Here is a 26,064-nt window from a genome sequence, read left to right as displayed (position 1 = left end):
CTGCGACAGGCGCATGTGCGCATTGCGCACCTCAACCGCAGCCCCGCAAAGCTCCCGCTGGTGGAGCTACGGGGCCTGGCAAGCCTAAGTCTATGTTACTATGTTAAGTTCACTGAAATGAGGATCCTACTATGAAATTTTTGTATCATTTAATAAGTCATGTTAAGACTTACGCTTATGCTTGAGTCCTTTTTATAGATTGTTCTACAACTCTACACCAGCATTGTGTAGTGGTTAAGAGCAGTGGACTCTAATCTGGATAACTGGGTTTAATTCTCTACTCCTCCACATGAGTGGCAGACTCTAATCTGGTGAACTGTGTTGGTTTCCTCACTCCTACACTTGAAGCCAGCTGGGTGTCCTTGGGCCAGTCACAGTTCTCTGAACTCTCTCAGTCCCACCTACCTCACAAGGTGTCTGTTGTGGGAAGAGGAAGGGAAGGAGATCGTCAACTGGTTTGATTCTCCTTGAAAGGTAGAGAAAGTCGGCATATAAAAACTAACTCTTCTTCATCTTCTTCTTCATCCTACTGTATTGTTTATTGAATACCCCATCCTCTCGATTGTATTGACATACTCTGTGTAATCCACTTTGGGTCCAAGCAAGAAAGGCAGACTATAAATGTAAATAAAATAAATAAATAAAATTTTAAAAATCACTGGATGCAACCCAGAGTGATGGAGAAGTTTAGTAAGTACCACATCCATTCTCTATTCTGTCACCCTTTATTTGAGTATACTGGTTTGCACTAACTACATTTTTATTGGGATCAGGTAGTGGCAACTTTCTCATAATTTTATGAATTTTTATATTCTAGTGTTATACTGCTCTAAGTGTCAACAACTACTCTTGAAATTACCCTAGGCATTGTTGAATTTGGGATTATATGGATTATGTGGGATTAAGGTGCCCCAGTCCAGTCACAGTGCCATTTGCTCATACTGAATCACCTTTGCTTCTAGGATTCTCTACAATCCTGTTGAATAAGGAAGCATTTCTTCTATTCAGGCAAGCCAATGAACCCTTCTGATTACAAATTATCCATTGCAGTATTTTAATGGCATATTTACTGAATTCACAAATCAAGAAACTGATGGCAATTTTGAGACAACTCTCATCTTGAAAATATCTTTAGAATGTGTTTGGAGGCCAAGATCCCATTTTGAGGCCTGTACAAAGCAAATGCTTGGAATCCTGTGAAATGAAGTTGCGGGAAAGCTCTCTAGCACAAACAAAAGAAACCTGTAGCACTTTAAAGACTAATAATTTTTTTTCTGGCATAAAATTTTGACAGTAACCCTGAGTAAGAGTCACAGAATTGGGATAAGAGGACTGGTCCTTTTATGGATTAAGAAATGGTTACATGACAGTAAGCCAAGAATATGAATACATGGACAGTTCTTGCAATGGAGGGGAGTGAGCAATGGGGTTCCAGAACGATCAATATTGGGACTGGTGCTATTCAATTTGTACATAAATGATTTGGAATTGGGGGTGAGCAGTGTAGCGGCCAAGTTTGCAGAGCTCAAATGATTCAGGAGGATGAAAACCGAAGTGGATTGGCAGGAGCTACAGGAGGATCTGTCTAAACTGGGTGAGTGGAAACCTCATTCATTTCTACCAAGCCACAAATATTTCATTAAACTTATGTTCTACTGAAGGATAGTTTACTTTTATCAGTCAACACAGTGACAAATGCCTGTGGTTATAAGTAGTGCCGGATCCAGCATTTGCATCTTACATATACATAACATTATGTATAAATGTAAATCACATGGTTATCTAGTTCATTTTTCTAACTATCTACATGCACAATGCAGCTCATTTTATTAACCTGCTTAAAAGTGGTCAGGTTAACAAAGTGTCTGCATCCTGGGTTCATTTCCTATTTTCAAAATTAATTTGAATCTTGGTAGATTGCTTTTAATTTACCTGCATATGAGGAAAAGGCATGCGCGTGGAAATCTAATGTAATAAGAAACTGCTGAATGTGCTTGAGCGATTATATTATTCAACAAGCTCTCCGCCTGGTATGCTTCTAAATTTTCTCTTGCAAAGGATGCTCAATGTTACAAAAGCAATTATCCATTTTTATTTTGTTTACATTGCACTGAAAATTTACATCATACTTTTACAAATCCTTTTTTCCCATAAAAATAGACTTCTTTACAAAAGTGTATGCATTATTATAAGAGGAGTAGCCAGTTGCAGAAGAAACAAGATTTTAAACAAGATCTCAAATGTATTAACCTTAACATTAAATGAGTGAATCATCGTTATTGCAGTCATTTGAATAAACAAGAATAAATAACAAATTGATGATATAAAATATTTTAAAAAAACAGCGTTCTTTTAGTAGAAGACGGTTTTTTTGGACAGAACCATATGAATTCTCAACGTAAAATGCTGTAAAATGGTTTATAAGAAATTCACCAAACATCATAGAAATCCAAGCAGCAATCCTGGGTACGAAGATAGGGGGAGGTGGGGTTTTTTTTGTTTTGTTTTTGGTAGGCACTCTCTATAACAATATTTTTTAAAAAATTTTTCACAGAGTTACTCAAGTCTGGGGAAAGAATGTAATAACGGATAATTTGCATTGGCTAATGTACAGCAACGATGAGTCCAAGATGATCCCATGCTATAAAAGGAAGACAATGAACTATGACATTTGATAATTAATTTATGAAACAATAATCAAAACTAAAAGTTTCATTCCTTTAACTGAGTGAACGAAATGGGTGTGCAGTGCCTCAATCAAGCCTTGAAAGGAAGTTGGGTTTGAAGAAAAACTGATTGGTTTGGTGTGTTTCCCCCCCCCTTCTTAGTATCACGGTTTTCATATCACCTTATTTACAGTGTACTGTTGCAACAGATGATAAATCGGAATTAATTTGTATTCCAAAAGGACGTCACCAACAACAAAAAAGACTCCCCAGATTACGAGCAGGCAGGATTTGTTTGGACAAGCCAAAGACCACCAATTTCAGCAGGAAACCTTGAACTGATCCGCAGCTTACCTTGCAATTCAATTACTTCACCGTACGCAGCTTGGTCTACACAACACATTCAGTTTCAGTCCCAAGTACTTTGGTTTGTTTGGGCTGTGGACGAGATGACATCTTTCTTCAAAACAGATTTGGGCTGGCATCGCTACTTGGCAGCCACAGCCGTATGCCTAACCCTGCTTTGGCGAAGCGTTCAGAACACTCAGACCTCTCCTAAAAAACCACTAGTTGCTAGCATAGCATATTAACATGAGACCAATGTTGATGTTACAATGTTGTCATTGTGAAATGATCCCCCTTTCCTAGCAAGCATTGCAAACTTCAAAGCTGTAAGTACATACCTACCTGTGAATTGGATGGCAACAAGGGTCAGAGCAGACAAGACAGACCCTTGTAAGGGATCTTTTTTTTAAAAAGTGAATTAGCAGTCCCTAGCAGATGCTTTGAAAATCAGGGAAGAATCACTGCATGAGGTCTTCCTCCAGGCCATTTCCATGATTTAAGCTGCAAGTCAATGCTATACAATAGAAAATCCAGGCACAAGTTCCTGAACCTGTGTTTTCTACCATGCAAAACAAAACTGCAGCTTCTGAGCAGCGTTTCAAACCGAGGAAGAGGCAAGAAAAGAACGGTTTTGATGTCCTGTCTCCCAACAACCTCCCCAAGATCTTCAGAGCAACCTCCTGGGTTTGCTAATAAGCTTTTTTTTAAAAAACTATTAGATTACTGTCCTAAATCAGTGCCCACGGAAACACATGAACACATGAAGTTGCCTTATACTGAATCAGACCCTTGGTCCATCAAAGTCAGTACTGTCTAATCAGATCGGCAGCGGCTCTCCAGGGTCTCAGGCAGAGGTCTTTCACATCACCTACTTGCCTAGTCTAACTGGAGTTGCCGGGGATTGAACCTGGGGCCTTCTGCATGCCAAGCAGATGTTCTACCACTGAGCCACAGCCCCTCCCCAACTGCAATCCATATGGATCTCCTGTGGGTTTGCCCATTCACTTCAACAAGGGGGGGCAGATCTGTGCCTCTGGCATTGTGTGCCTGTAAGTGCTCCCTCCATTGCAATAAACTGAGACCTGGTAGGTAGGAGAGCTCTCTGCATGAATTTGAGTTTGGGGGCCTGTGTGCCTTTTAATGACTGCAGTTTTCCTGGCATTTGTACTGTGGGGACAGCATGGAAGCAGAGGCTGGCCAAAGGGATGGTGGTGCAAGATCTGAAATTTAGTTTCTAGTGTTTCTGTAAAGTGGTGTTTTCCCGTCTTTTGTGAGCTTTCAAGAAGGGCAAATTGGTGTTACTGGGCAGTGAGCAGAGGAGAAAGGAGGAAGCATGAAAAGGATCCTTTCCCAAATAGACTGCTGCATAATTACAAAACCGGAACGACTCATTAACAGGGCGCGTCCTGTTTTTTATCCTGTTGTCGGATTGGCAGCAGTCAGTAATAGTAGCATGGAATGGAAGGAGGTGGGGGAATAATGGATCTACCCCGGTAGCCGAATGCAGGAGTAGTTAGTATAAAGAAAAGAGTGAAGGTAGAAATGGAGCGGGGAATTAAATTTGTGAAATAAAAGAACCTGAGAAGCTGACAATTATTCCACTGTGGCACGGAAATAATAGGTTGTACTTGAAAGCTTAAGCCTATTAACGGCCACGGCGTAATCTTAGAAATTCATAGGTACAAACTGGGACGGGGTGAATAAAGTCCTTAAAAGAAAAGGTATAATTGAGAGAACGGGACCATATTCTAACCCTTGAGGAAATGATGCAGTATGTGGAAGTTAACAGAAAAGTCAATGACTTGCTGTCTCCTGTAAATATAATTCTTAATTTCTACCATATATCTTTCGTATTGTTCTTTTAAACCCAGTCCCTCTAGCACAGTTTATAAAGCACAAAAGTACTGATAAATGGATGCTCCTCCAATATATGCAAATATGTTTTATTTTTATTTATTTAATTTTTCTTTTTTTAGAATAATCTCCTTTTTTAAAAAAGCAAATAAACTGTGAATAAGCACTCATGGAGTGCAGCAGAATTCTTGTTTTCTGTAAAATACTCCATGGTAGCCATGAAGCAATTTTTTTTCCAGTTTATGAAAAAGAAAAGAAATCCACTCTTGTCTCTCTCGTCCTCAGGAGAAGGTGACCCAGCAAATCCTGAAAAGTGTGCTTTAATATATAATTTTTTTTTGAACCAGTGAACTAGATGCGCACTGGGTTTTTTCGATTTTCAGATCACCAATGTCGAGCCGTCGCCATGTTATACCATTGTGCAGACCGTGTTCAAGTTGGGATCAAACCGGACAGCCTTCCCTTCGACAGACTTCGCATTGGTGTCATACATGGGGTTTTCAAAAGCAGCTTGCCCATTGTTATTTTCATGTACAGAACATCCTGTATACTGCGTTTTAGGGGCAGTTCTGTAGGGAGAAGGCGAGAAGAAAGGAAAGGTGAATCATGTAATGTCTAAGTCATTGACACAAACAAGTACAATGATAAAATCCAGAGGCAAATATTATGGTGCTTTCCCATTAACCAGCGGTTCCCAAACTGTGCTCCACAGAGCACTTGGTGCTCCACAAAACATCTCTTAGTGCTCTGTGAAGAGATTGGAAAGAAAATATTGCTGTCATTCGGTTTAGTATATAGGTGCTAGGTGAAAATTAGTGCTCCGTGATGAATTTCTCTCCTGAAAAGTGCTCTATGACTCAAAAAGTTTGGGAACCACTGCCATTAACTATAGTACCCTGGGATATTCTCATATTTGTACCCCTGTTCACAAGTTACTGTGAACACATATACATCTTGCATGTACATGTGCACATCTTTTTTGTAAGAAAGAGTCAACACCCCCTTGACTTTAACAATGAAACCTGGATAAATGTGGGGCTTATATCATATGTTCAGCTCTACAGGTGTTGAATGTTATATGTGAATTGCTCAATGCACATATAAAGAAAAATCAAGAATTACAACTGGTCTCCAGCAGATGGAGTTCTTCTGGAGAAAATGGCTGCTTTAGAAGTTGGTCTCTATGGAATTATACCATGCTGAAATCCCATTCCTCCCCAAATCCCACCCTCCACAGGCTCCACTCCCCAAATCTTCAGGAATTTCCCCACGCAGAGCTGGCAACCCTGTGAAAGGCTCCCTTCCTGGTTTCTGCTCCTTATGTTCGTAACTCGGGCATTTGTAACATGAGGATTTGCTGAACTTGGATAACAGGCAGGCATATTATTAGAAGAAAGTGTAATCGTAATATTCTAGGCCTCATCAAAATAGCTATAATGCTGAGGATCTTTAAGACAGAGAACCATTCTGACATTTAAAATCCTTGTTAAACTCTGATTATAAATTGTGTGTGTGTGTGTGTGTGTGTGGTTCAGAGAGTGAGATTCTGCCATATGCACAAACTATAGTCCACCTACATATCCCCTTTCCTTATCTCTTCTCTAAGTGGAAAGTAACATATGACCCTAAACAAGAGATAATTTATTAGTATCTCAGATCTCCCTAAATCTTTTAGTATCCAGGCACAAAGTGGATCACATGAGCAAAGGTACAGAGCAGAGCAGAACAGTATTGATTTAATGGTGGGGTGCGTTGATATATTTCCAATTTTTGGTATATTTTTGACTGTCCCTCAACATTCATCCAAGTCCTGGATTGCAGGGTGAACTGTACAGTCCCCTAGGATGCTCTGGAGTCTTGGGGGCAAAGGAGCTATGCAATCCCTCAGCTTAACTCATCAAGCTTGAGCATCACTGAATCAACCTGCCTGGTGTGATGGGAGCTGTGGCTTTAATGTCCTTCTAAACTGAACTGGAAGTCCATGAAAATTTATTTTCCTTTCTCCAAGACTTGGGAAGTTCCCTGAGGCACTGCAGCATTGTGGGCCAACAGGGACTCCCCAGTTCCATGGAACCTTAACCATCAACCCCTGGAGGCTTTTGCATGCCATTTCTGTCCCCAATTTGGATACAACATAGAGAAACACTTTCAATTTTCATGCAATTTACTTAGCCATTTGATGGAAAGGTTTTTCCTTCATTGAACATGCAAATTACCAATGTAAATTGGAACTCAGGAAAATTGGGGTCATCTCTTCTCACTACCCTCTCATAGCAGGTAGGAAAGTGTTGATACATTTTATTACATTTCATACATGTCCTCAAATTACTCAAATACACTGAGAGAATTTAAAACAGATGGACATACATTGCTTTTAAATGTTTTGTACAAAAGCTACTAGTTAACTACGGACAAGTAGGTGAATCACTGGGAGATGCTGGCGATGTTACCACAGCCAGATTATGGCTGAATTATCAATGACTTCAGAGGAACAACCATCTGCAATAAACCTTCTCAGAGGCATAGGGCTCTTCTAAGCTCTCACAACCCGGTAAACTGTGTGGGATGTAAGATAAATTGTACAAGAAATATGAGCTGCAATATTGTAAATGTCAAAAACAAAATATAAGCAATATGCCAAGTATGCAGCCATCCCCTTTTTATTGCAGTGTCCTGAGTTGCCAAGAAATTTGAATAACCTCGCTTTCTCTCTGGGAACGAGTAATTTACAACAATAATTTAAATAGGAGGGAGTAAAGGTATAATGTAGGGAAATAACCTTACCTATCAAGCATCCCTGACAGTTCTAAAATGAGGTTAGTGTATGTATGCACTCGACAGGATGTTTTTTCACAGGAACGTGTCATTTATCTTGACTGGAACAATGGGGTATACAGGCACTAAATAATTCAGTTTAGTGATAATATTGAGGATGGGCCAAAACCATCCATAGCACATATTGCTATTTTTTTTTAATTGCTCAAGCTTTTCTTTCCAATGGCCTGGGACATGTGTGATTAGATTTTCAGTTGTGTTCCCACTCCAAAGATATGTACCCAAAATATTGTTCCTTTGTTAATTTTATCTAGTTTTAGCTAGAAAGGCTATTTTGAGACTAAGGTCTAAGGGGTAACTTTTGTCCTTTATTTATCTTTTTAATCCATATCTTAAGAGACAGGAAAAGGAGCAAGAGTCCAGTAGCACCTTAAAGACTTACAAAATTTCTTGTAGGGTATGAGATTTTGTGAGCCACAGCTCACTTCTTCAGATATCTGATCTGAAGAAGTGAGTTGTGGCTCACAAAAGTTCATACCCTGCCAGAAATTTTGTAAGTCTCTAAGGTGCTACTGGAGTCTTGGTCTTTTCTACTGCTGCAGACAGACTAATATGGCTACCCATTGTGATCTATCTCTTAAGGCAGCATGGCGTAGTGGTTAAGAGCGGTGGTTTGGAGTGGTGGACTCTGATCTGGAGAACCTGGTTTGATTCCCCACTCCTTCACATGAGCGGCGGAGGCTAATCTGATGAACCAGATTGGTTTCCCCACTCCTACACATGAAGCCAGCTGGGTGATCTTGAACAAGTCACATTCTCTCAGATTCACCTACCTCACAGGGTGTCTGTTGTGGGGAGGGGAAGGGAAGGTGATTGTAAGCCTGGCTCTATCACCTCCCCTCTCCACCTCCCCTCTCCATTTGGTCCTCAGTTAAGTGAACTTTGAAATCAGCTTAGAGAAACTGGCCCAAATATTCAGCTCTGTTTGCAGCTTTTTGCAACAAAAATATATATGTTGTAAGTTTGTATTGATACCTACCTTTGTTTATAAAGGTAAAACCCAAATCCTGCTAATATAAGGGCAAAGAAAGGCACAAGAATAGCAATGGCCACAGAACTGCTGTTTGTACCGTGTGGTTGATTTGAAGAATTTGAACCTTCAGACATGTTAAGTCCTGGAAAAACAAAAACAAAACAAAAATTATTTCTTTTCCAGTCATGCTTCTCACTCCATAATTTCAAAATATTATACTATCAATAAGAATCATAGAATCATAGAGTTGGAAGGGACCACCAGGGCCATCAAGTCCAACCCCCTGCACATTGCAGGAAATTCACAATTACCTCCCCCCTCCACACCCCTAGTGACCAGAAGATGGCCAAGATGCCCTCCCTCTCATCATCTGCCTAAGGTCACAGAATCAGCATTGCTGACAGATGGCCATCTAACCTCTTCTTAACAACCTCCAGGGAAGGAGAGCTTACCACCTCCTGAGGAAGCCTGTTCCACTGAGGAACCGCTCTAACTAAACCGCTCTAAGAAAGCAGAACACAGAAAACCGCTCTAAGAAAGCAGAACACAGAAAAATGAGGGGGAAAATCAGCATAGTTTGCTTATATCTTTTAGTGTTCTGAAATAAAATGTTTCCAAAATTCTTCTCATCCCAATTTCTCCATGATTCTTTGTTTTTGAATTATGAATTTCATTTCCAAAATTGCACTGATACATTAGGAGCTCTCCTTTGTTTCATTTTACTCTTCCAAATTTTGAATCCTTTGGGTTGCTTCTCTTCCTTTGTTTCCTTCTGCATTAGCAATGTAGATACATACACTGGTGACATGCTGCTAAGAAGCAATCTTGATGTGACTGTGTATGATTTCACAGATTCTTTTTATGTGATGCTTTACCAAATGCACACTGGTAAAAAAAATGCACAAAAATCTTGGAAAATCTGGGAATCCTGAAAAAATCAACAAGTGCATTCACACAAGGATTGTTTTTTCTGCAGTGTCTGCAATTTTCATATCCACATCCATAATGCAGCTCAACTGAAGTCTGTACCAGATTATATATGCTCCAATTTATCATTAATTTTAGAAAACCAATTCGCACTAAGAATGGAAAATAATGGAATTTGGGTCATTTTCATATTTCTTGGCTGGGAGAGTCTGATTGAAATTTGGGTTGGTACCAGAACCGCATGTCACATCTCAATTCTGCTTGATTCCTACTGTTGATTCCTACTACTTGATTCCTGAGGTTGGGGGCCAAAACTCCTTTGGAGGCGGAATGACCCCTACGCCGGCATCCGTGCCACTTGCGCCATGCAAACTGGCATGGACACCACCATAGGGACACTTACGCCGGCTCCCCTAGACTGGGGTTGCTGCATGGCCCTCTAGGCCTCCCACCACTATTCTTCCAGTACAAGTCCCCGCACTGGCATCCCAGGAGGTGTCCCTGGATTTTCCGGGAGTGGAGCTACCGTTAGGCAGCTTCCTAATCCCTTTCAGCCTGGGAACGCCCCCTAACACAACGGTGTTGCTGCACCACTTTTTTTTGTTTTGTTGGCGCAGCATCACTGTTTGCTATGGGCCATTTCCCCCCCCCATTTTTGTTTTTTTCAATTTTTACCCTTTTTAACCCTGCGGTGACTGCAAGACCTCTGTGGAGGCACCGTGGCAGCACACGGCCACACTGTCCCTGACCGCTCCGGCTTTCAGGAATGGGCCATTACAGTGCAATCCTAAAATGGGATAAGAACCGTATAATTCTTTTTAGGATTGCACTGTAATTATTATATCCTCTGGAAATACAAGTTTCCTCCTTTGTATAGTGGATGTCTTTTTTAATGTCCAACTAAACATAAACATGTCATAATAATAATTAAACAGTACAAGTTCATATGACAGTGTGGTCATCAAAACTGGCTGCAGTTGAGTGAGTGAGCAAGTGCCTGTCCCAATTTCTATACTCAGCTGGCTTTCTCCTTCTCCTTCTTCATTCTCCCAGCCCCTTAAGATCATTGCCTCTATACGCGCTCCCGTGTGCTCCATCACAGTCAGCATAATGTACTCTGATTGACTGTGGCTCTTCAGCCTCTCAAACAGCGATCAGGTAGGGAGGTGGTGAGCTCCCCTTCACTGGCAAATCTTTAAGCAGAGGCTGGACAATCACTTGTCAGGGATGCTCTAGGCTGATCCTGCATTGAGCAAGCAGTTGGACTAGATGGCCTGTACGGCCCCTCCCAACTCCATGATTCTATGATATCACCTCCTTAATTTGCCATTCTTTCTAAGTCTCACCCTTCCATCCAGTTTTCTGTCTATCCAGTAGTGGTGCTGTATTTTTTCCATCTATACATTCCAATATTCATTCTTATTTCTGAGAGTTTTTTTCCCCACTGTGCCCCTTTCCTTATTATGCAGGAAGTGGGATGCTAGGCACTCAGACAGGTCTCCAATTAAAGTGAAAATTAATGTGGTGTCTGCTGTTGTCACACAGGCACTGATGTTTTGTTCTCTCTTAAACGAAGGAAAGGAGTGGTATTCCACTATAAAGCTTTTTAAAGGAACATGTCTCCTGGGTAAGATTGCAGATCCCTTTAATGCAGTCCACCAATTCTATTATTTCTCAGCTTTCGGACAACATTTCTCCTGCCCTTTTTGAGAACGCCAATTCAGGAGGCACCCAGAAAGAGAGATCCATTTGCAGATAGATGGGACTTAGTCCTATGGTTATCATATGTGGACACCCACAGGTGTATACAGCACACCTACAGCTTTGATGTGATGTGTGCAAGTGTAAGGACAAACCCTGAGATGTCTTTGTAAGAACAGGAAATGGCCAGTGATGGTCAGAGCAAACATTTACCAAAAAGAAAGCAAATAGCAGAATAAAAAGGGCACAGTGCTGATGGTAAACCAGGGGTACTAATTGCCAGCAACAATTGCCTGCGACATCATGTCACTTCTAGTAAAAAACAAAACCAAAAACTAGAAATGACATAGACAACTCTAGGAATCTCCAGAAACTCTATGGTAAAATCATAGAATTGCTGGCAATTCCTAGAGCTACCTATGTCACTTACTTTTTTAAAAAACTGGAAGTGACATGACGCCGCAGCTAGGGTTGTGGCTCCCACAGCCCTCCCACCAGTTGCCAGACACTGCCTGGCAACCTTTTTGGTGAACTGATAAATATGTGCAAAATGGGACACTGTCTTTTTTTTCTGCAAAAGAACATTTCATAATGAATGAGGTCATGCAGGACAGATGCTGAGAAGCAGTCAGAAGATCTTGCAAAATGTGTATCTTTTAAAAGAGGAACTACTTTGTCAAGAAAGCTGGAAGAAAAGAGCTAATCAGGAAAAGTCAGGGATGCAAAATAAGATAAGGGGCACAAAGTACTATCTCCTTGCATTATGTTTAGTAGCAGATCAAACAAAAATGAGCTGGTGCAAAAATATCCTAAGGAAAAAGAACCTGTTTTTTTTTTAATATTTGCAAGACCAAAAGGATTTCCTCAGCATACTTAGGTTGGTATTTCCTTCGTTTCATGTTGACAGTAAACAAGGAGAGATCCATCCTCTATAGTAACTACAGGAACATTTTCTATTTGAGATAAACTTATCGCATTTGAAAGCGACCAACCTACTTAAAAGGGGATTACAGCCCAAACAACTAATTCCTCTTGTAAATGTGTATATTGGTCTAAACGGAACTTGGCTGCCTGAAAAGTAGGAACATTTAATTATACTCTAGCTTCAGTCTCAGGGAAAAAAATACGACAGTACTCAAGAGATGGGCTCCAGCAATTTATAGCTTAATATTTTCTTTTAGCTACCTAACATTTTCTTTCTTTTTTATATGCTTATTGAGGAAAGCAGTAAGATTTTATTAGCGGCAAGGAATTTGGGGAAAAGGTGAGAGAACAAAGAGATTGGTACACAGCAACAAAGATGAATATCTAAGCCTCCCCAGTGTCCTCCTTACAAATGATGATAATAAAAATTCTGTCTGAATCATCACCCAGTTAAATCATGATACTTTTAACATAAATTGATTGAGGCCAACCCAGGTCATGGAACTGAAAAGGGGCTGGGGGATGTTTATAGGTATTAGAATGTTCTTTTAGGCTTCAAAAGCTGATGAAATATAAAATGCTAAATTATTCAAAATCTGTCATGAAATGTTAGTTAAGTAAGAATCCACCCCCCCCCCAGTAAAACTCAACAGGAAAATTTGTCAGGTAGACATCAATTGGTTCTAGTTTAAGAAAATAAATTCTCTCCTATACAAAGTGAAAAGAGAATATGATGAGATTCAAGGGCCAAACTAGATGTGATAGGTCCTTCACTGGCAACCCTCTGGAGACTTTCAGGAACAGGGCCTCATGAAATGGCATCTGGTGATGTGATGTCATTTCCAGCTGCGTAATCAGAAGTGACATCACTGCATTGCTGGAAGCTCTAGCATTCACTCGAAACTCCATATAACCATAGAGTTTTCTGTTAATGCTAGCACATTTCTGGTTAGTGATCTAATCTAACATTTCTGGTTAGTGATCTAAACACAGCTGGAAGTGATCTAATCATGTTGCCCAACGCTGCTATGGCCCCCACATTTTCCCCCCTCCACTCACTGGAGCGAGGGCAGCCAAAAGGGGCAAGAGTTTCTCCACCCCTACCTTGGAAATGACAACCCTTTAAAGCAGGAAATTTCTCAATAGATCTCATTCAGGATGATTTAGGTTTCAAAGAAGATACTGAGAGGGAAGGGTCATTTTGGATCGGGCTGTAGCATGTACCATATTCCTAATGAAAAAGGGAGGAGGAAGTCCTCCTTGACCACCTGAAAAGCTGTGTTGTGGATCATGGGACCTGTGTGGACAAAAGCCATGTAAAAAGGGATTGTAGGAAGGAAGACAATGAGATGAGGTTGAGTGAAAACACTGGCTACAGTCAACCCAATATGTGGTAGTGCAAGAAGACATCTTGAAAAGCAGAAGTTGAGCTTCTTCCTACAGCCATTCACTGAAATGGCGGTGAGATTAGGACACCCTTTCAGCAGGCTGCCTCCTACCCTCCAAACACAAGATTTCAGCATTCCAACAGATTTAATAATTAAATAATGAAGCACAACTAAATATTACAAAATTAATGTTCAGTAGTTACCTAATCTTTGAAGACCAAATTGTCCATAATCTTTACCCTGGATAAATCCTTGAAAAACATAGGTAGCACCATCAGGTTCAGCTGAAACCTACATGGATAGAAAAGACCTATGTCAAACTGTACACACACACACACACACACACACTTCTTCAAATGCACCAGCTACTTATATTCAGTTTGGATTGAGGCACTTAAATCATTCAGCTACTCAAACCTATTCTGGGTTTTACATGGAAATATATTTTCTCAGCAGGAGGTAGTTGGGCTAAGAGGACATGTGGGCCCATTAGATGCCTTTGTGCCCGAATTGCCGCAACTGTATTATTATTTTTATTAACATCTGAGATTACAATAACTAAAGATTAAAAAGAAACCCAGTATTTTATGGCTTATGCTAAAAATATCAGGATAATTATTGTTTAATGGCCATTACTACTTTTTTATACATTACTCATATATCGCTACTGCCTTTTATTACATACTGTTCATTATATTACTGTTGGTATATATATATTAATTGTTGGTACATTCTTTCACTTTCTTTTCTGTTTGATGTAATTGATTTGATTATAACTGTGATCATGACATGGCTTGTAATTGCTTTTTCTTTTCTTTACTGTTTTGTTTTTAATTAAAAAATAAATATTTTTTTCAGTGTGGCTGCTTTGTACATCTCTCACAAGGAGTTCTTAAGAACACTTTAGAAAATAAATCGTATGTGACTTTGAAACCATGTAAGAAACCTGAGACGTGTGTTATCTGAAGCTGCTTTTGACTCCTTTTGTAAAAGGATGATCTTTTACAGACTGTAATCTAGCTCTGTTTCACTGAATGGAATTCAAGCATACATAAATGTGTGCAAGAATGTGGACAAGCTGAATTGAGTCACGTGACTCTTATCAGTGAGCAGCCGCCACCCCAAAAAACAATCTGTGCTGTTCTAGCTCCTGAAACATATCCAGACTGACTTCCAGTATGCCCCTGTGATCAGGATGTGACTGAATGATGAAAGTATCTGTGCATCAGATCAGCAAGTGCTGACAGCATTCAAACAACCCCCTTGCTGGAACTGAAAAAATCACCATCAACACCTCCAGGCTTGTGAGTTCATGCGACTTGGGTGAGTTATTAAAAGCATTCCATGTACCACTGACATGAGAACAGCTCAATTGCCAAAGTCATGGGATAATTAATATGGGGTAGCCATGCTGGTCTGCAGTGGGACACTTAGATTTGAGTCCAGTAGCACCTTGGAGATTAACAAGATTTTCGGGGTATGAGCTTTCTGACAAAGAGAGCTTTGACTTTCTAAAGCTTGTACGTCAAAATTCTTGTTTGTCTCTAAGGTGCTACTAGACTCAAGTCTAGCTGACAATTAATAGACCATGCATAAGGAACTGTGAATATCACCAGTTTCGTGTTGTGGTGTAGTAAAGAGCAGCAGACTCGAATTTGGAGAACCGCGTTCAATTCCCCACTCCTTTGCATGAAGCCTGCTGGGTGACCTTGGGCCAGGCACAGTTCTCTCAGAACTCTCACAGCCCATGCAGAGGCAGACAATTGCAAACCACCTCCAAACCCTATGGCCAGCTGCGATTTGATGGCACTTTCCATCACCAACAACCATGTGGCAGCATGGGATTGTCCTGTACTCTTGTTTTGGCTAAAGCACTAGAAGCTGCAGCATGGGACATCCTTCTGCTAGCAGAAAGACTGTGGCATTGCAGAAACTCCATAAGCACTATTCCTATCCCATGCATAGCCAGAGTAACATCATATTTACTAAGCAGACACACACAGAGATACAATACTTGCCCATGGTCTGCACATAGGGTTGCCAATCTCCAGGTGGTGCAAAAACAGCACTGTGGCCAATTCAAATGCAATATAAGCAATGTTTAAATCATGCTACCATACTGATGAAACACTCCTAACAGACTCTAATACAAGAATGTAACAATTTATATAACAATTGCCATATACATAATACAAACTCCAGATGGTAGCTAGAGATCTCCTGCTATTACAACTGATCTTCAGGTGACAGAGGTCAGTTCACCTGGAGAAAACGGCCACTTTGGACGGTGGATTCTATGGGAGGGGAGGGACTTTAATGGGGTATAATGCCTAATACCTGCCATGGCAACCTCTCCTTGCAAGAGAGAAAAACAACAACACCAATCATTGGTTCTTGTAGGTTATCCGGGCTGTGTAACCGTGGTCCTTCAGTGTTACTCTTCTGAAGATGCCTGCCACAGCTGCTGGCGAAACGTCAGGAAAGAAAATATCAAGACCACGGTTACACAGCCTGGATAACCTACAAGAACCAAACAACACCAATCCTTTTCAGGAAGACATTCCTGCCAAACGCTGACTGCCTGATTAAATAGGATGGGCCTGGCATATATCATTTCCAGTGAGCCTGAAGAAGCATCTGTGGTGATATCCCTTCTCTCCTGATATGGCCTTATAATGCAAGAGTTCCTACGAAGCACCGCTGCAGTGCCTCCGAGGCCCTGGGCATCTTCCACCTCTATGGTCTATGACCCCATTGCTGGTTATGGCTCATGGCTCCAGTGCCACACAATGAACTGAGCCACAGTGAAGCCTGATGGTGGGGTTAGTTCTCTGCCCTTGGTCAGCAGAGTGCCAGGTACTAGGGCGGCAAAACAAAATAAAATAAAACAAAAATAAGTTGATTGAAATGTTATAAAGAGTGCAGCTGGTATTGTGTGGCATACAAATGCAAGCCGCAGTCACCTGCTTTCAACATATTATGGGGCATGAAAGTATCGCATGCTGTTCCAATAAAGTGAAAATAAAAGGGATTTTGGAAGGTAACAATGAGGAGGCTGCTTGTACTGTATGTTGAAAATGGTTGCTATTTTCTAAAAAAACCCAGGGGTACTATTAAAGATTATTTTTACCTTTGCAATCAGTCAGTGGCATTTCCCAAGACTCTTTAGAATGTCACTATATTGTAGTACCAACATTTGTTGGTGCCCCATTAGTAGCCACATGATCCTGTTTTTCAACACTGCTAATTACCTTCCATTGTGCAACACCTTTATTGTTCAGGTCTCATGCACAAGCCACCATTTGCTATTAAGACACTATTATATTTTGCCGAAACTATACTCACAAAACCATCCATTGCCCATTTCTCCTCCTTCAGTTTGTTCAGCGAAGTGTGGGATGGTGCTTTAATGAGATATATATGGAGCATTAAACGGGCTTCTTGGCTTTTATATACCCCTGTAAAATGTAAAAAAATAGTTGATCTGTGCCACTTATAAGTAACTGGAGCTAAAAAGAGAGAGAGAGGAAAGGAGCTGTCCTTAGACATTTTATGTAAACTCCTGATGCTGACATGGGGAAAACGTGAAGGTCAGTGGTTTGCAACCTTTCCAGATATTCAGCAATGGACCAGAAAAATTACCTGTTTGGATAATTATGCATTAAAAACAGCAATGTTTGATTTCTCCCCAATTTCTCTCATCCTCAACACTCCTCCTATGGCTTTTCTGTCGTTGCTGGAGCTGGCTGAATTATAAGGCTAATGGTCCTCTGGGCAACAAGGAACAGCATGGACACCATGCAAATTTCCCTCGCATAGCTATGAGCTAAACACAAACTGATCTCTCTCTCAGTATGCATTAAAATGCAGCTGTCAGGGATCTATAGCATGGCTCAGTGCTAAATCCTGTAAGAGGCAGGTGTACATATATGGACAGTTCCCACTTGTCCCTGATCAGACTCACCCTTGCATTACATCCTGTCAGGATATTTTTCAACCCAGTCCTGCAGGACATTGTGCATCGATGGAAGAGGAAGGTTCACAATCTAATAATAACCACAATAATAGTAGTAATATCTACAGCCTTCACATAACATTTTGTATAGGGGCAGATCTGAAGAAATATGTTGCTTGTCCCTTTTATCCTGCTAAAATTTGTTGCAGATTATGGCGTACCAATGCAGGTTTGTACCTGCTTAAAGAAATTCTTTGGTTTCTTGAGTTACCTGAGCACTACTCCTCAGTAGTACCTGTTTCTACACCATTTAAGAGGAACCCATGGTGCTTCTACAGTGCACCTGTCCATGACCAGGAATTCTGCTGTGCTGCTGACAAGATCTGTATTGTTTATAGCAGTGGTCCCAAACTTTTCTGACCACTGCTCCCTTGGTTCCACAAACTCAACCCCAGCACCCCCTACCCTATCTTATAAAAAACATTATTCAAAATAGGGGTTTGCATGACTCACTAAAGAAGATAATGGGCGAAAACGCATGGTTGCTTTAGCCTCCTTTATTCCCTGTTTCAGCCAGGATTCACCCAGGATCGAACGCACGTTCGGCGAAACGCATGCGTTCGATCCTGGCTGAATCCTGGCTGAAACAGGGAATAAAGGAGGCTACAGCAACCATGCGTTTTCGCCCCTTAACAATAAAATTTCAAAACAGTAACAATTAATTTCACATCTATTCAAAATCAAATTAAAACTTTTTAGTTGAAATTTATTCAACAAAACTGATTAACTTGATCAAGTGGTATCAGCTCTTCAAAGTAGGGGGAAAGTTCTGATCTTTTCCACCAAATTTGCCAGCATGGTGCCATAGCTTAATTTATTGTATATTAGTGAACAACACAGTTGAAGGGGCCCACCTCTAGTGCCCTCCTGCTGCCCCCTTGCTTCTTAGTGCCCTCCTAGGTAATCCCCTCCCAGGGGGTGGTACTGCCCACTTTGGGAACCACTGGTTTAGAGCATCAGTGAAAACATGGTCTGTTGGTGCTGAAGCCACCAACTTGTAGGATCAGGCTTGAAGACCACACTGCAATCTAATGTTTTAAAATATTATCAACATCTGTCAACAAGAAGGAGCACGCATCCAGCTACTGCCAGATGTCTCCTATCACTGCCAAATAATTACTGTGCTCATGAAAATATTAAAAAGCTGAAGTTAAATTGATATTTTGTAAGCACGACAAATGAATTAGCTTTCTGAGTACATCTCTTTAGATTTTTCTACCCTAGCAAACTCTCAAGGATCACTTTGGCTAGTTCTAGTGGTCACTGAACTAAAATGACTATTCAGTATGAAAACAGCCACTGATGTTCTTTGATGGAAACTTCAGCCAATCCACTGGCTTAACTGTATTAATGCCTGTATTGTAAATGATGTTTTTATGATGTGAGCTGCTCTGAGCCTGGCTTTGGCCGAGACAGAGTGGGATACAAATTTAAAAATAAATAAACAAACAAAAAAACAAATAAATGTTTCTAACCAGTGAAAACGAGTATTTGTACAATACAATATGGACATGTTAAGGCATAAATAACATGCAAATAAGTAACAAAATAAATAAATAAAATGCAAATAAATTATTATTCAATACATTGCCTGTTTTCATGAGCGACCAAAGAAATTGTTTCAAATTGTGGTATGTAAAGCCATTATTTTATGCAAAAAAAAAAAAAACACAAAAAAAACCCCCACATTTAAATTATAAGGATTAAATGGAGAACTATATGGCTATTGTTTCTCATCCAATGCCATACCTGATAGTAACAGCTCCATATTGCTGTTGGTAAGCGTTGCATTCACTCTTCCTGATGTTGCATTGAAACTAGTCACTGTCAAGGTCATGGGTTGTTTTCTGCCTTTGTAATTGTAGGAGCCTTTCCATATGTAATTTTGGGCAAACACATCATCGGGAACTGCAAAAATGTCAAAACTGTTAGTGAGCCTTGCCATATTTGGATTGCAGTAACTCTGATTACAATGAGAATAGATGCTCATTACCCTTTCCTCTTCAATTACTTCTTGTTATTGGAAATTATATTTATGGTCTTCAAAGAACCCTGTATCTAAATGCATAATGCGCAGGAATGGTGCCCAGAAACTCATCACTGAGCTAGCTTTAACTGTACCTGCCTGAACTGGAAACTCTAACAGCCCATTCCTGAGGTGGGGGGATGAAAGTGCTCTAGAGGCGGCGTGACCCCTCTGCCAGCGTAAGTGGCCTCTTCTCACAGAATAAGAGGCACCCTGGCGGTGGGGGGCAGTTCCATTGGAGCCTGGGCACTGTGGAACTGCATGCCGCTCCTCCAACGCTGCAGTCTTTTCTGGAGCTAAATCTCAGAAGAGATATCTGGTGCTGGCGTGGGGGCATTCCCGGGGGCAGAGCTGATGGTAGTCAGCTTCCAAAGTCCCTCCAGCCCGGGAACGCCCCCCTGCACAACATCGCTGTTTTCTATGGGGGGAAGCCCATTCTCTTTGCTATTCTTTAAAAAATGCTTTTTTAAAGGCCTGCAGCAGCTGGGGAGCCTCTCTGGAGCTGCTGCGATGGCGCCTCACCTCTGTTGTCTCCGGCCACCGCAAGGCTCAGGAATAAGCTGTGGGAATACTGCATGGATTTTTAAAGGATCCATCCTAACAATCAACTTCTAGTTAGTTAGTTTTTTGTTTTTTTTTGTAATGCTTTCATGTAAATCAATCAAAACCATGTGTTTGCCTTTACTGTGAAAATTTAGGGTCACATTCCGATATTGCCATGCTTTGCCAACATCTCTCTGCTGTTATGAATTCTTACTGGAACTGAGGATATAACTATAGCACTAGACTGGTGTATTACTTGTAAAAATTACTTTATGAGAAATGGTTTCTTATCTGTTATTTTAAAATCTTGGATTGATAACATTTACAAAGCTGCTTGAGAGATAACTGAAAAAAAGGATTGCAGGTTACTTAAGAAATGTTACTGTCAGCTGGTTCGGAATGATACAAAAAAATGAGATAGAACCATGTCCGCACTGCTGATTTAAACCGCTTTAAAGTTTATTGCCAGCCAAGGAACTATGAGAACTGTAGGTCCTTCATTCAGGGGACTAGTATCTCCAACAAATAATTCACCGTGCCTGCACCACATCAGACACACCATACTTTCTGATGAAAAACCATGACAATGAAACCCACTTGAAATTGATGAAAACATTTATAGCCCCAAAACTAGCCTGCAAAAAGTATCAAAGGTAATGTGCAGGACAATGATTCAGCTCAAACCCAACCCCTTTCTGACTATATATTACTCTTCCCACACACTTGACACTGAGAGACACTGTCCTTCAGTGTTACTCCTCTGAAGATGCCTGCCACAGCTGCTGGCGAAACGTAAGGAAAGAAAATACCAAGACCACGGTCACACAGCCCGGATAACCTACAAGAACCAATGAACTCTGACTGTGAAAGCCTTCAACAATATTTTGGATGGAAATTCTTTCTGGTGGCTAAAATACTATGGATCCTATACTTTGTTTCTACTTGTGTGCATTTTTTACTGTTGGAGAGACGGAACTCCACTGCAGGGTGCACATTCCTCTGGCACTAAGCACTTCTTCTCATGCAAGATCAAAATATTTCAAGAAGCTGGAAAGTGCCTGGCATGAGACAGATGTGTTCCACAGCACAGGACCACCTCTACAACAGACAAAGAGATAGGCTAAAAGAAACAAAGTATAGGATCCAAGCCTATGCTTCTACCAAAAAGATGTTACAGCATTAACATATGATTTTTTCATGATATATTAACATCACTATCCTGAGCCCTGCCTCCGAAGGGTTTAGGATGGTAACCAAGCCCTGTACCAGCATGCCTTGAAGATACACAGACATCAATTGGATATATGGTGGTACCAAGCTGCACTGATGTAACTGTAATACCAGAGAAGCATTGGGAAGCATCAGGGTCTAGAATAATAGAATTATAGAGCTGGAAGGGACCACCAGGGCCATCTAGCCCAATCCCCTGCAGAATGCAGAAAATTCATAACTACCTCCTCCCAAGCCTCCAGTGACCTACTCCATGTCCAGAAGATGGGGAAAACCCCTATAGGATCCCTGGCCAATCTGGTCCGGAGGAACATTGCTTCCTGACCCCAACGTGGCAATCAGGATTACCCTGGGGATGTAAGGAAGGGCCACGAGAGCCAAACACTGACACAAACCTTCCTGCCCTCCCTCTTATGATCTGCCGAAGTTCACAGAATCAGCATTGCTGACAGATGACCATCTAGCCTCTGCTTAAAAGCCTCTAAAGAAGGAGAGCCCACCACCTCTAAGGGGAAACCTGTTCCACTGAGGAACCACTCTATCTGTCAGAAAGTTCTTTCTAAAATTTAGCCGAAAATTGTTTTGATTTAATATCAACCCGTTGGTTCTGGTCCGACCTTCTGGGGCAACAGAAAACAACTCCACACCATCCTCTATATGACAGCCCTTCAAGTCTAGTTATAGGAAGAGCTGTATTTGTCAGCATCCTATGCTTCTCAGGCAACCTCAATGGCAATGTAACAGGATTCCTCCACATATGACCCCTACACACATTGACTGAGCACATGGATATGGCGAGCCCGCATGAGTGCAGTGGCTCCATCCCTGTGTGATTGCTGGCTTCAGAGCATAGCACCAACACACATATGCTCCCTCCCCATGATCAACCACATTTGGAGAGCAGGACCCCCAATCACAGGGAGGGAGCATATGCATGAACACTGCCTCAGCACACAGAGGTCATGCTTACAAAACAGTGATCACATGGAGTCAAGTGTGGGGCCAGCATGCTCATGCCCAATTTGCCTTTATGCATTCAGTCTACATGTGGAGGAGTTGTGTGTAAAGGGCTATTATGACAGCAAGAACACTGGTGTAGTTTTAAACAACCCCGGAGAACATGGGGGTAGAAACTCCTAGATCTCATCCTTGCTATCTAATTGAACACATGAACACTTGAAGCTGCCTTATTCTGAAACAAACCCTTGGTCCATCAAAGTCAGTATTGTCTACTCAGACTGGCAGCAGCCCTCCAGGGTCTCAGGTAAAGATATTTCAATTCATCTACTTGCCTGGGTCCTTTAACTGAAGATGCCGGGGAATGAACCTGGGACCTTCTGCATGCCAAGCAGATGATCTACCACTGAGCCACAGCCCAGTATATTGTAAATTAAAGGCTTCAAGGCAATTCTAAATTAATATCCAATGCATGTGTGGTTGGAAGTCAACTTTGCGTTAGATTTGAAGAAGACTGTAGTTCTACCAGAATGACTTTTTCCAATCTACTTTTCCGGCGGTACATTCAACACGACTACTACCACTTCTACTTCAAAATAATAATTTACTAATTGCTAGTACTGAACTCCATTAAGGCTTGCCTCTAAGAAAGTGTATGTAGTTTTGCGACCTTGGAGAATTTAAGCTGCGTAAAACCTTCAAGATAATTTAGAACTGTTCTAAGCTTGATAATTGTTTAAAGTGTATTCATCGGGGTTTAGAACACAAAATCTTTCTTTAATGAAGAAAACGATTCAACAGCTCCTTTTAGTGCCTCCTAAGCATTTCTCACATTTTTTAAAGCTTGCCGAGGAATAAATGAATGTTAAGCAATATAAATTGAAGTGCAGAATGATGAGGTAAGCTCTAACGCAAAGCCAAATCAATGGGGAAAGTTTCGGTGATTTCAATAAGCGTTTGGATTAGCCTCTTAAATCTGAATTGATGCATACAGCGTCATGCTCAGCTTTGAAGATTAAAATCTCTGGATTCTGAAATATTAAAAAATGTGGGGACACGCCAATAAATACACAGAGTGAAAAATTTAAACAGCGATCCAGCACTGCAATAATACACATTTTTATGTCCTGCGATGATTGAGGCTACTTCACTCCATGTATTATATGTTCTTACATTTGCTGTTGATTTGGGCTTTTAATGTCTTTAGCGAAATTTGGTTTCTCCGTTCAAGCCTACTTATTACCTCCTGGTACAATATGCACTTTTTAGTAAGTAGCCACAATCCCTTATGCATATATGCTGAGGCAGTAAACAGAATAATAAGCCAATGCCATTAGAGAAACTTGCTTAAAAGTTCGGTAACAGAAAAGGCAGCATTTCTTGAGTACAACTTTAATCTTCTCGTACTTACACCAGAAACAAAGGTATATAAGGATGTAGCTCCTTATCAACAGCAGAGAAGAAAGGAATTTGGTAGCATTTAAAAACAATGCTCATCACATACAGATTGACCAGTGTAGCTTACGAGTTCTGTATGGAAGAAAGGTAGCTAATAAACATTTTAAATAATAAGCAGGTAAATTGATAAATAAATAAATATAATTGCTGTGACTATGATTTTGTGGAAGGGAAATCACAATTTTTAATGTAATAATTTGTGAACCTTTCATCCTTAGTGTAGTGACCAGTCAATGAATCATTTATGGGACTGATTATAGGCATGGATTGGAATTACTAAATATTGCAAGTTATCCCTTTTGGACATTTAAATAGTCCTAAATCCTTAATTCAGAAGTTTGGAGTCTTCATCTCTGAATTCGTGTAGTACTTTGGACTTCTTTGGTTGGTTTTCACTGGGGTTTTTTTTGTTTCCATTGGTATTATTGATGCTAACCTCCTCAGGCTTCGCCCCAAAATCCTCCCGCTGGTTGCGAAGAGGGACTTGGCAACCCTAATGCTGAAGGATGACCTGAGATTCAGTTTGGTCCAACAAAGTGGCAGGAATGGAAAGCTCCTAGAGAATTAGAGACCTGCACACCAAACAATTAACATCTAGCAATGCAAGACTATGCAAAGTTACTCATGCCAAACCCACTAAAATAAGTGAGCTTAACCTTGACTAACGCAGATTCGCCATCCGCTAGTACTGAGGGGCTACAAGCCTTGTTTTTGGAACATATGTTCTGTGGAACTGTGACTGATCGTCGCGGGATTGCCAGAATCGAAAAAGCTTAAGCGAAATAGGACTCTATACCGGAATCTTTTTTTGGCATTCTTGGGGCATTAACGCATGGGCAGAATGTTCCTGGTTCGCTCCTCTGTTATCCCACAATATTTTAATCCCACAATATTTAAGTCTGGATAATCAAACGCATGACGCCAGCCTATCCCACATTAAGTCTGAAACAAGTAGCTGCTGGAGGCTCCCCGTGCGTTTGAACCAACCATATAATGTGGGATAGTTCGCAGTGCGGGATAGCAGGGGAGTGACATCGCCCAAGGATTGGCTGAGGGGTTATCCAATCAAAGGGCAATTCTCCCCTTTTTTCTTGGAACACCAGCGTTCCGGTATACCATCGTCTCAACCTGTTAAGCATTGATCTTCTCAGGCATAAAATGGCTTTTTGGAGTGGGGCAGTGGAATGCATACTAGAGTGAGGGAGGTGCGTTGGTGCTACTGAAAAAATGATGTGGGTATTTTTTTGCTGAGATGTTAGAAAACCGGCAATCTGGTGAAGCTAGCATACCTCAGAAGTTTACAGGCATTGCAAACGAACTCACTAGTAGAAGCTGGTGTGGATGACAGGATGGATTGTGCTAGTCCCATGGGCTGTCATTCCAGTTCCAGAGCTCTGGGTTTAGAGATCTTACTGGAAAATCCATTCCACATTTTCTTTGCAACTCTGTTTGTGCTGTAATGTATTTCAATGGAGCTCATGCAAGGCAATTGGCAATCCAGGCTCCTTCAATAGGCTATGCATCCTCTCCCATTGTTTCTAATCGGCTAGCCTGTCATTCATTTTAGTGCATCCCGACTTCACCTCTTTGCTTCCACCCACACCCGGAAACTAGCTGCGATGATCCCGAGGTGGCCAGCCCAGAGGAGAGGGGAAGGAAAGCCTTGTACATTTTTCAGCGTGCCGCTTCAGAGGCTCGCAACAGCACAGCGGATGGGAACGCGTTGATCAGATTGACGGACCGCGTTTTGCTTCCACCCAAAGCTGGAAAGTTGTGCCTTTTCCTTCCCATTGTAAATAAAGCTGTGTTGTGAGGGCGAGGCAACAAAACTGGCTGGGCTTATTCAAAACAGGACAAAATGGGCATTTTAATTAAAAAGACGGGACGGCCAGGAAATGTGACAAAAAACGGGTCAGCCTATACAAAAGGAAGGTAGGACAGGACTGTGCTTCAGCTGCCATTTGCCTTGGGGTGGGGGCTCAGTCCCCCCTCGCAAGTTCGGGGGGGGGCTCGAGGGCTTGAGCCCCCCCCAAAGTTTACGCCTATGTGAGGGAGACCAGTAAGGGGCGTGTCCTTGAACGAAAGGAGGTTAGTAGCGGGCTAGTCATGTGATTACACGCACGCCGGTGTTCCAGTAATGTAGCGAAATTAAAAAAAAGTAGCGGTTTAGCACTGAAAAGATCGCTAGAAAACAGGGATTGCTTAACCCGTTTTTTTTTGCC

General features: G+C 41.2%; 1 protein-coding gene across 1 annotated transcript in view; it reads right to left on the bottom strand.

Moving 5' to 3' along the window:
* Nucleotides 1–5,228: 5,228 nt before the first annotated feature.
* Nucleotides 5,229–26,064, bottom strand: part of CSMD3 (CUB and Sushi multiple domains 3) — a 712,581-nt gene continuing 691,745 nt past the window's right edge. Inside the window, exons 67-71 of the mRNA XM_056854045.1 lie at nucleotides 19,378–19,536; nucleotides 16,959–17,071; nucleotides 13,817–13,904; nucleotides 8,680–8,815; nucleotides 5,229–5,434 (exon numbers count right to left, since the gene is read on the bottom strand). Coding sequence (XP_056710023.1) covers nucleotides 5,275–5,434; nucleotides 8,680–8,815; nucleotides 13,817–13,904; nucleotides 16,959–17,071; nucleotides 19,378–19,536 — 656 coding nt within the window. The 3' untranslated portion in view covers nucleotides 5,229–5,274. The remainder of the gene's footprint in view (nucleotides 5,435–8,679; nucleotides 8,816–13,816; nucleotides 13,905–16,958; nucleotides 17,072–19,377; nucleotides 19,537–26,064) is intronic.

The sequence above is a fragment of the Euleptes europaea genome, chromosome 8 (genome assembly GCF_029931775.1).
Source record: "Euleptes europaea isolate rEulEur1 chromosome 8, rEulEur1.hap1, whole genome shotgun sequence".
NCBI lineage: Eukaryota > Metazoa > Chordata > Lepidosauria > Squamata > Sphaerodactylidae > Euleptes > Euleptes europaea.
The sequence above is the reverse complement of the archived record's forward strand: the minus strand, read 5'-3'. Positions and strand labels throughout refer to the sequence as shown.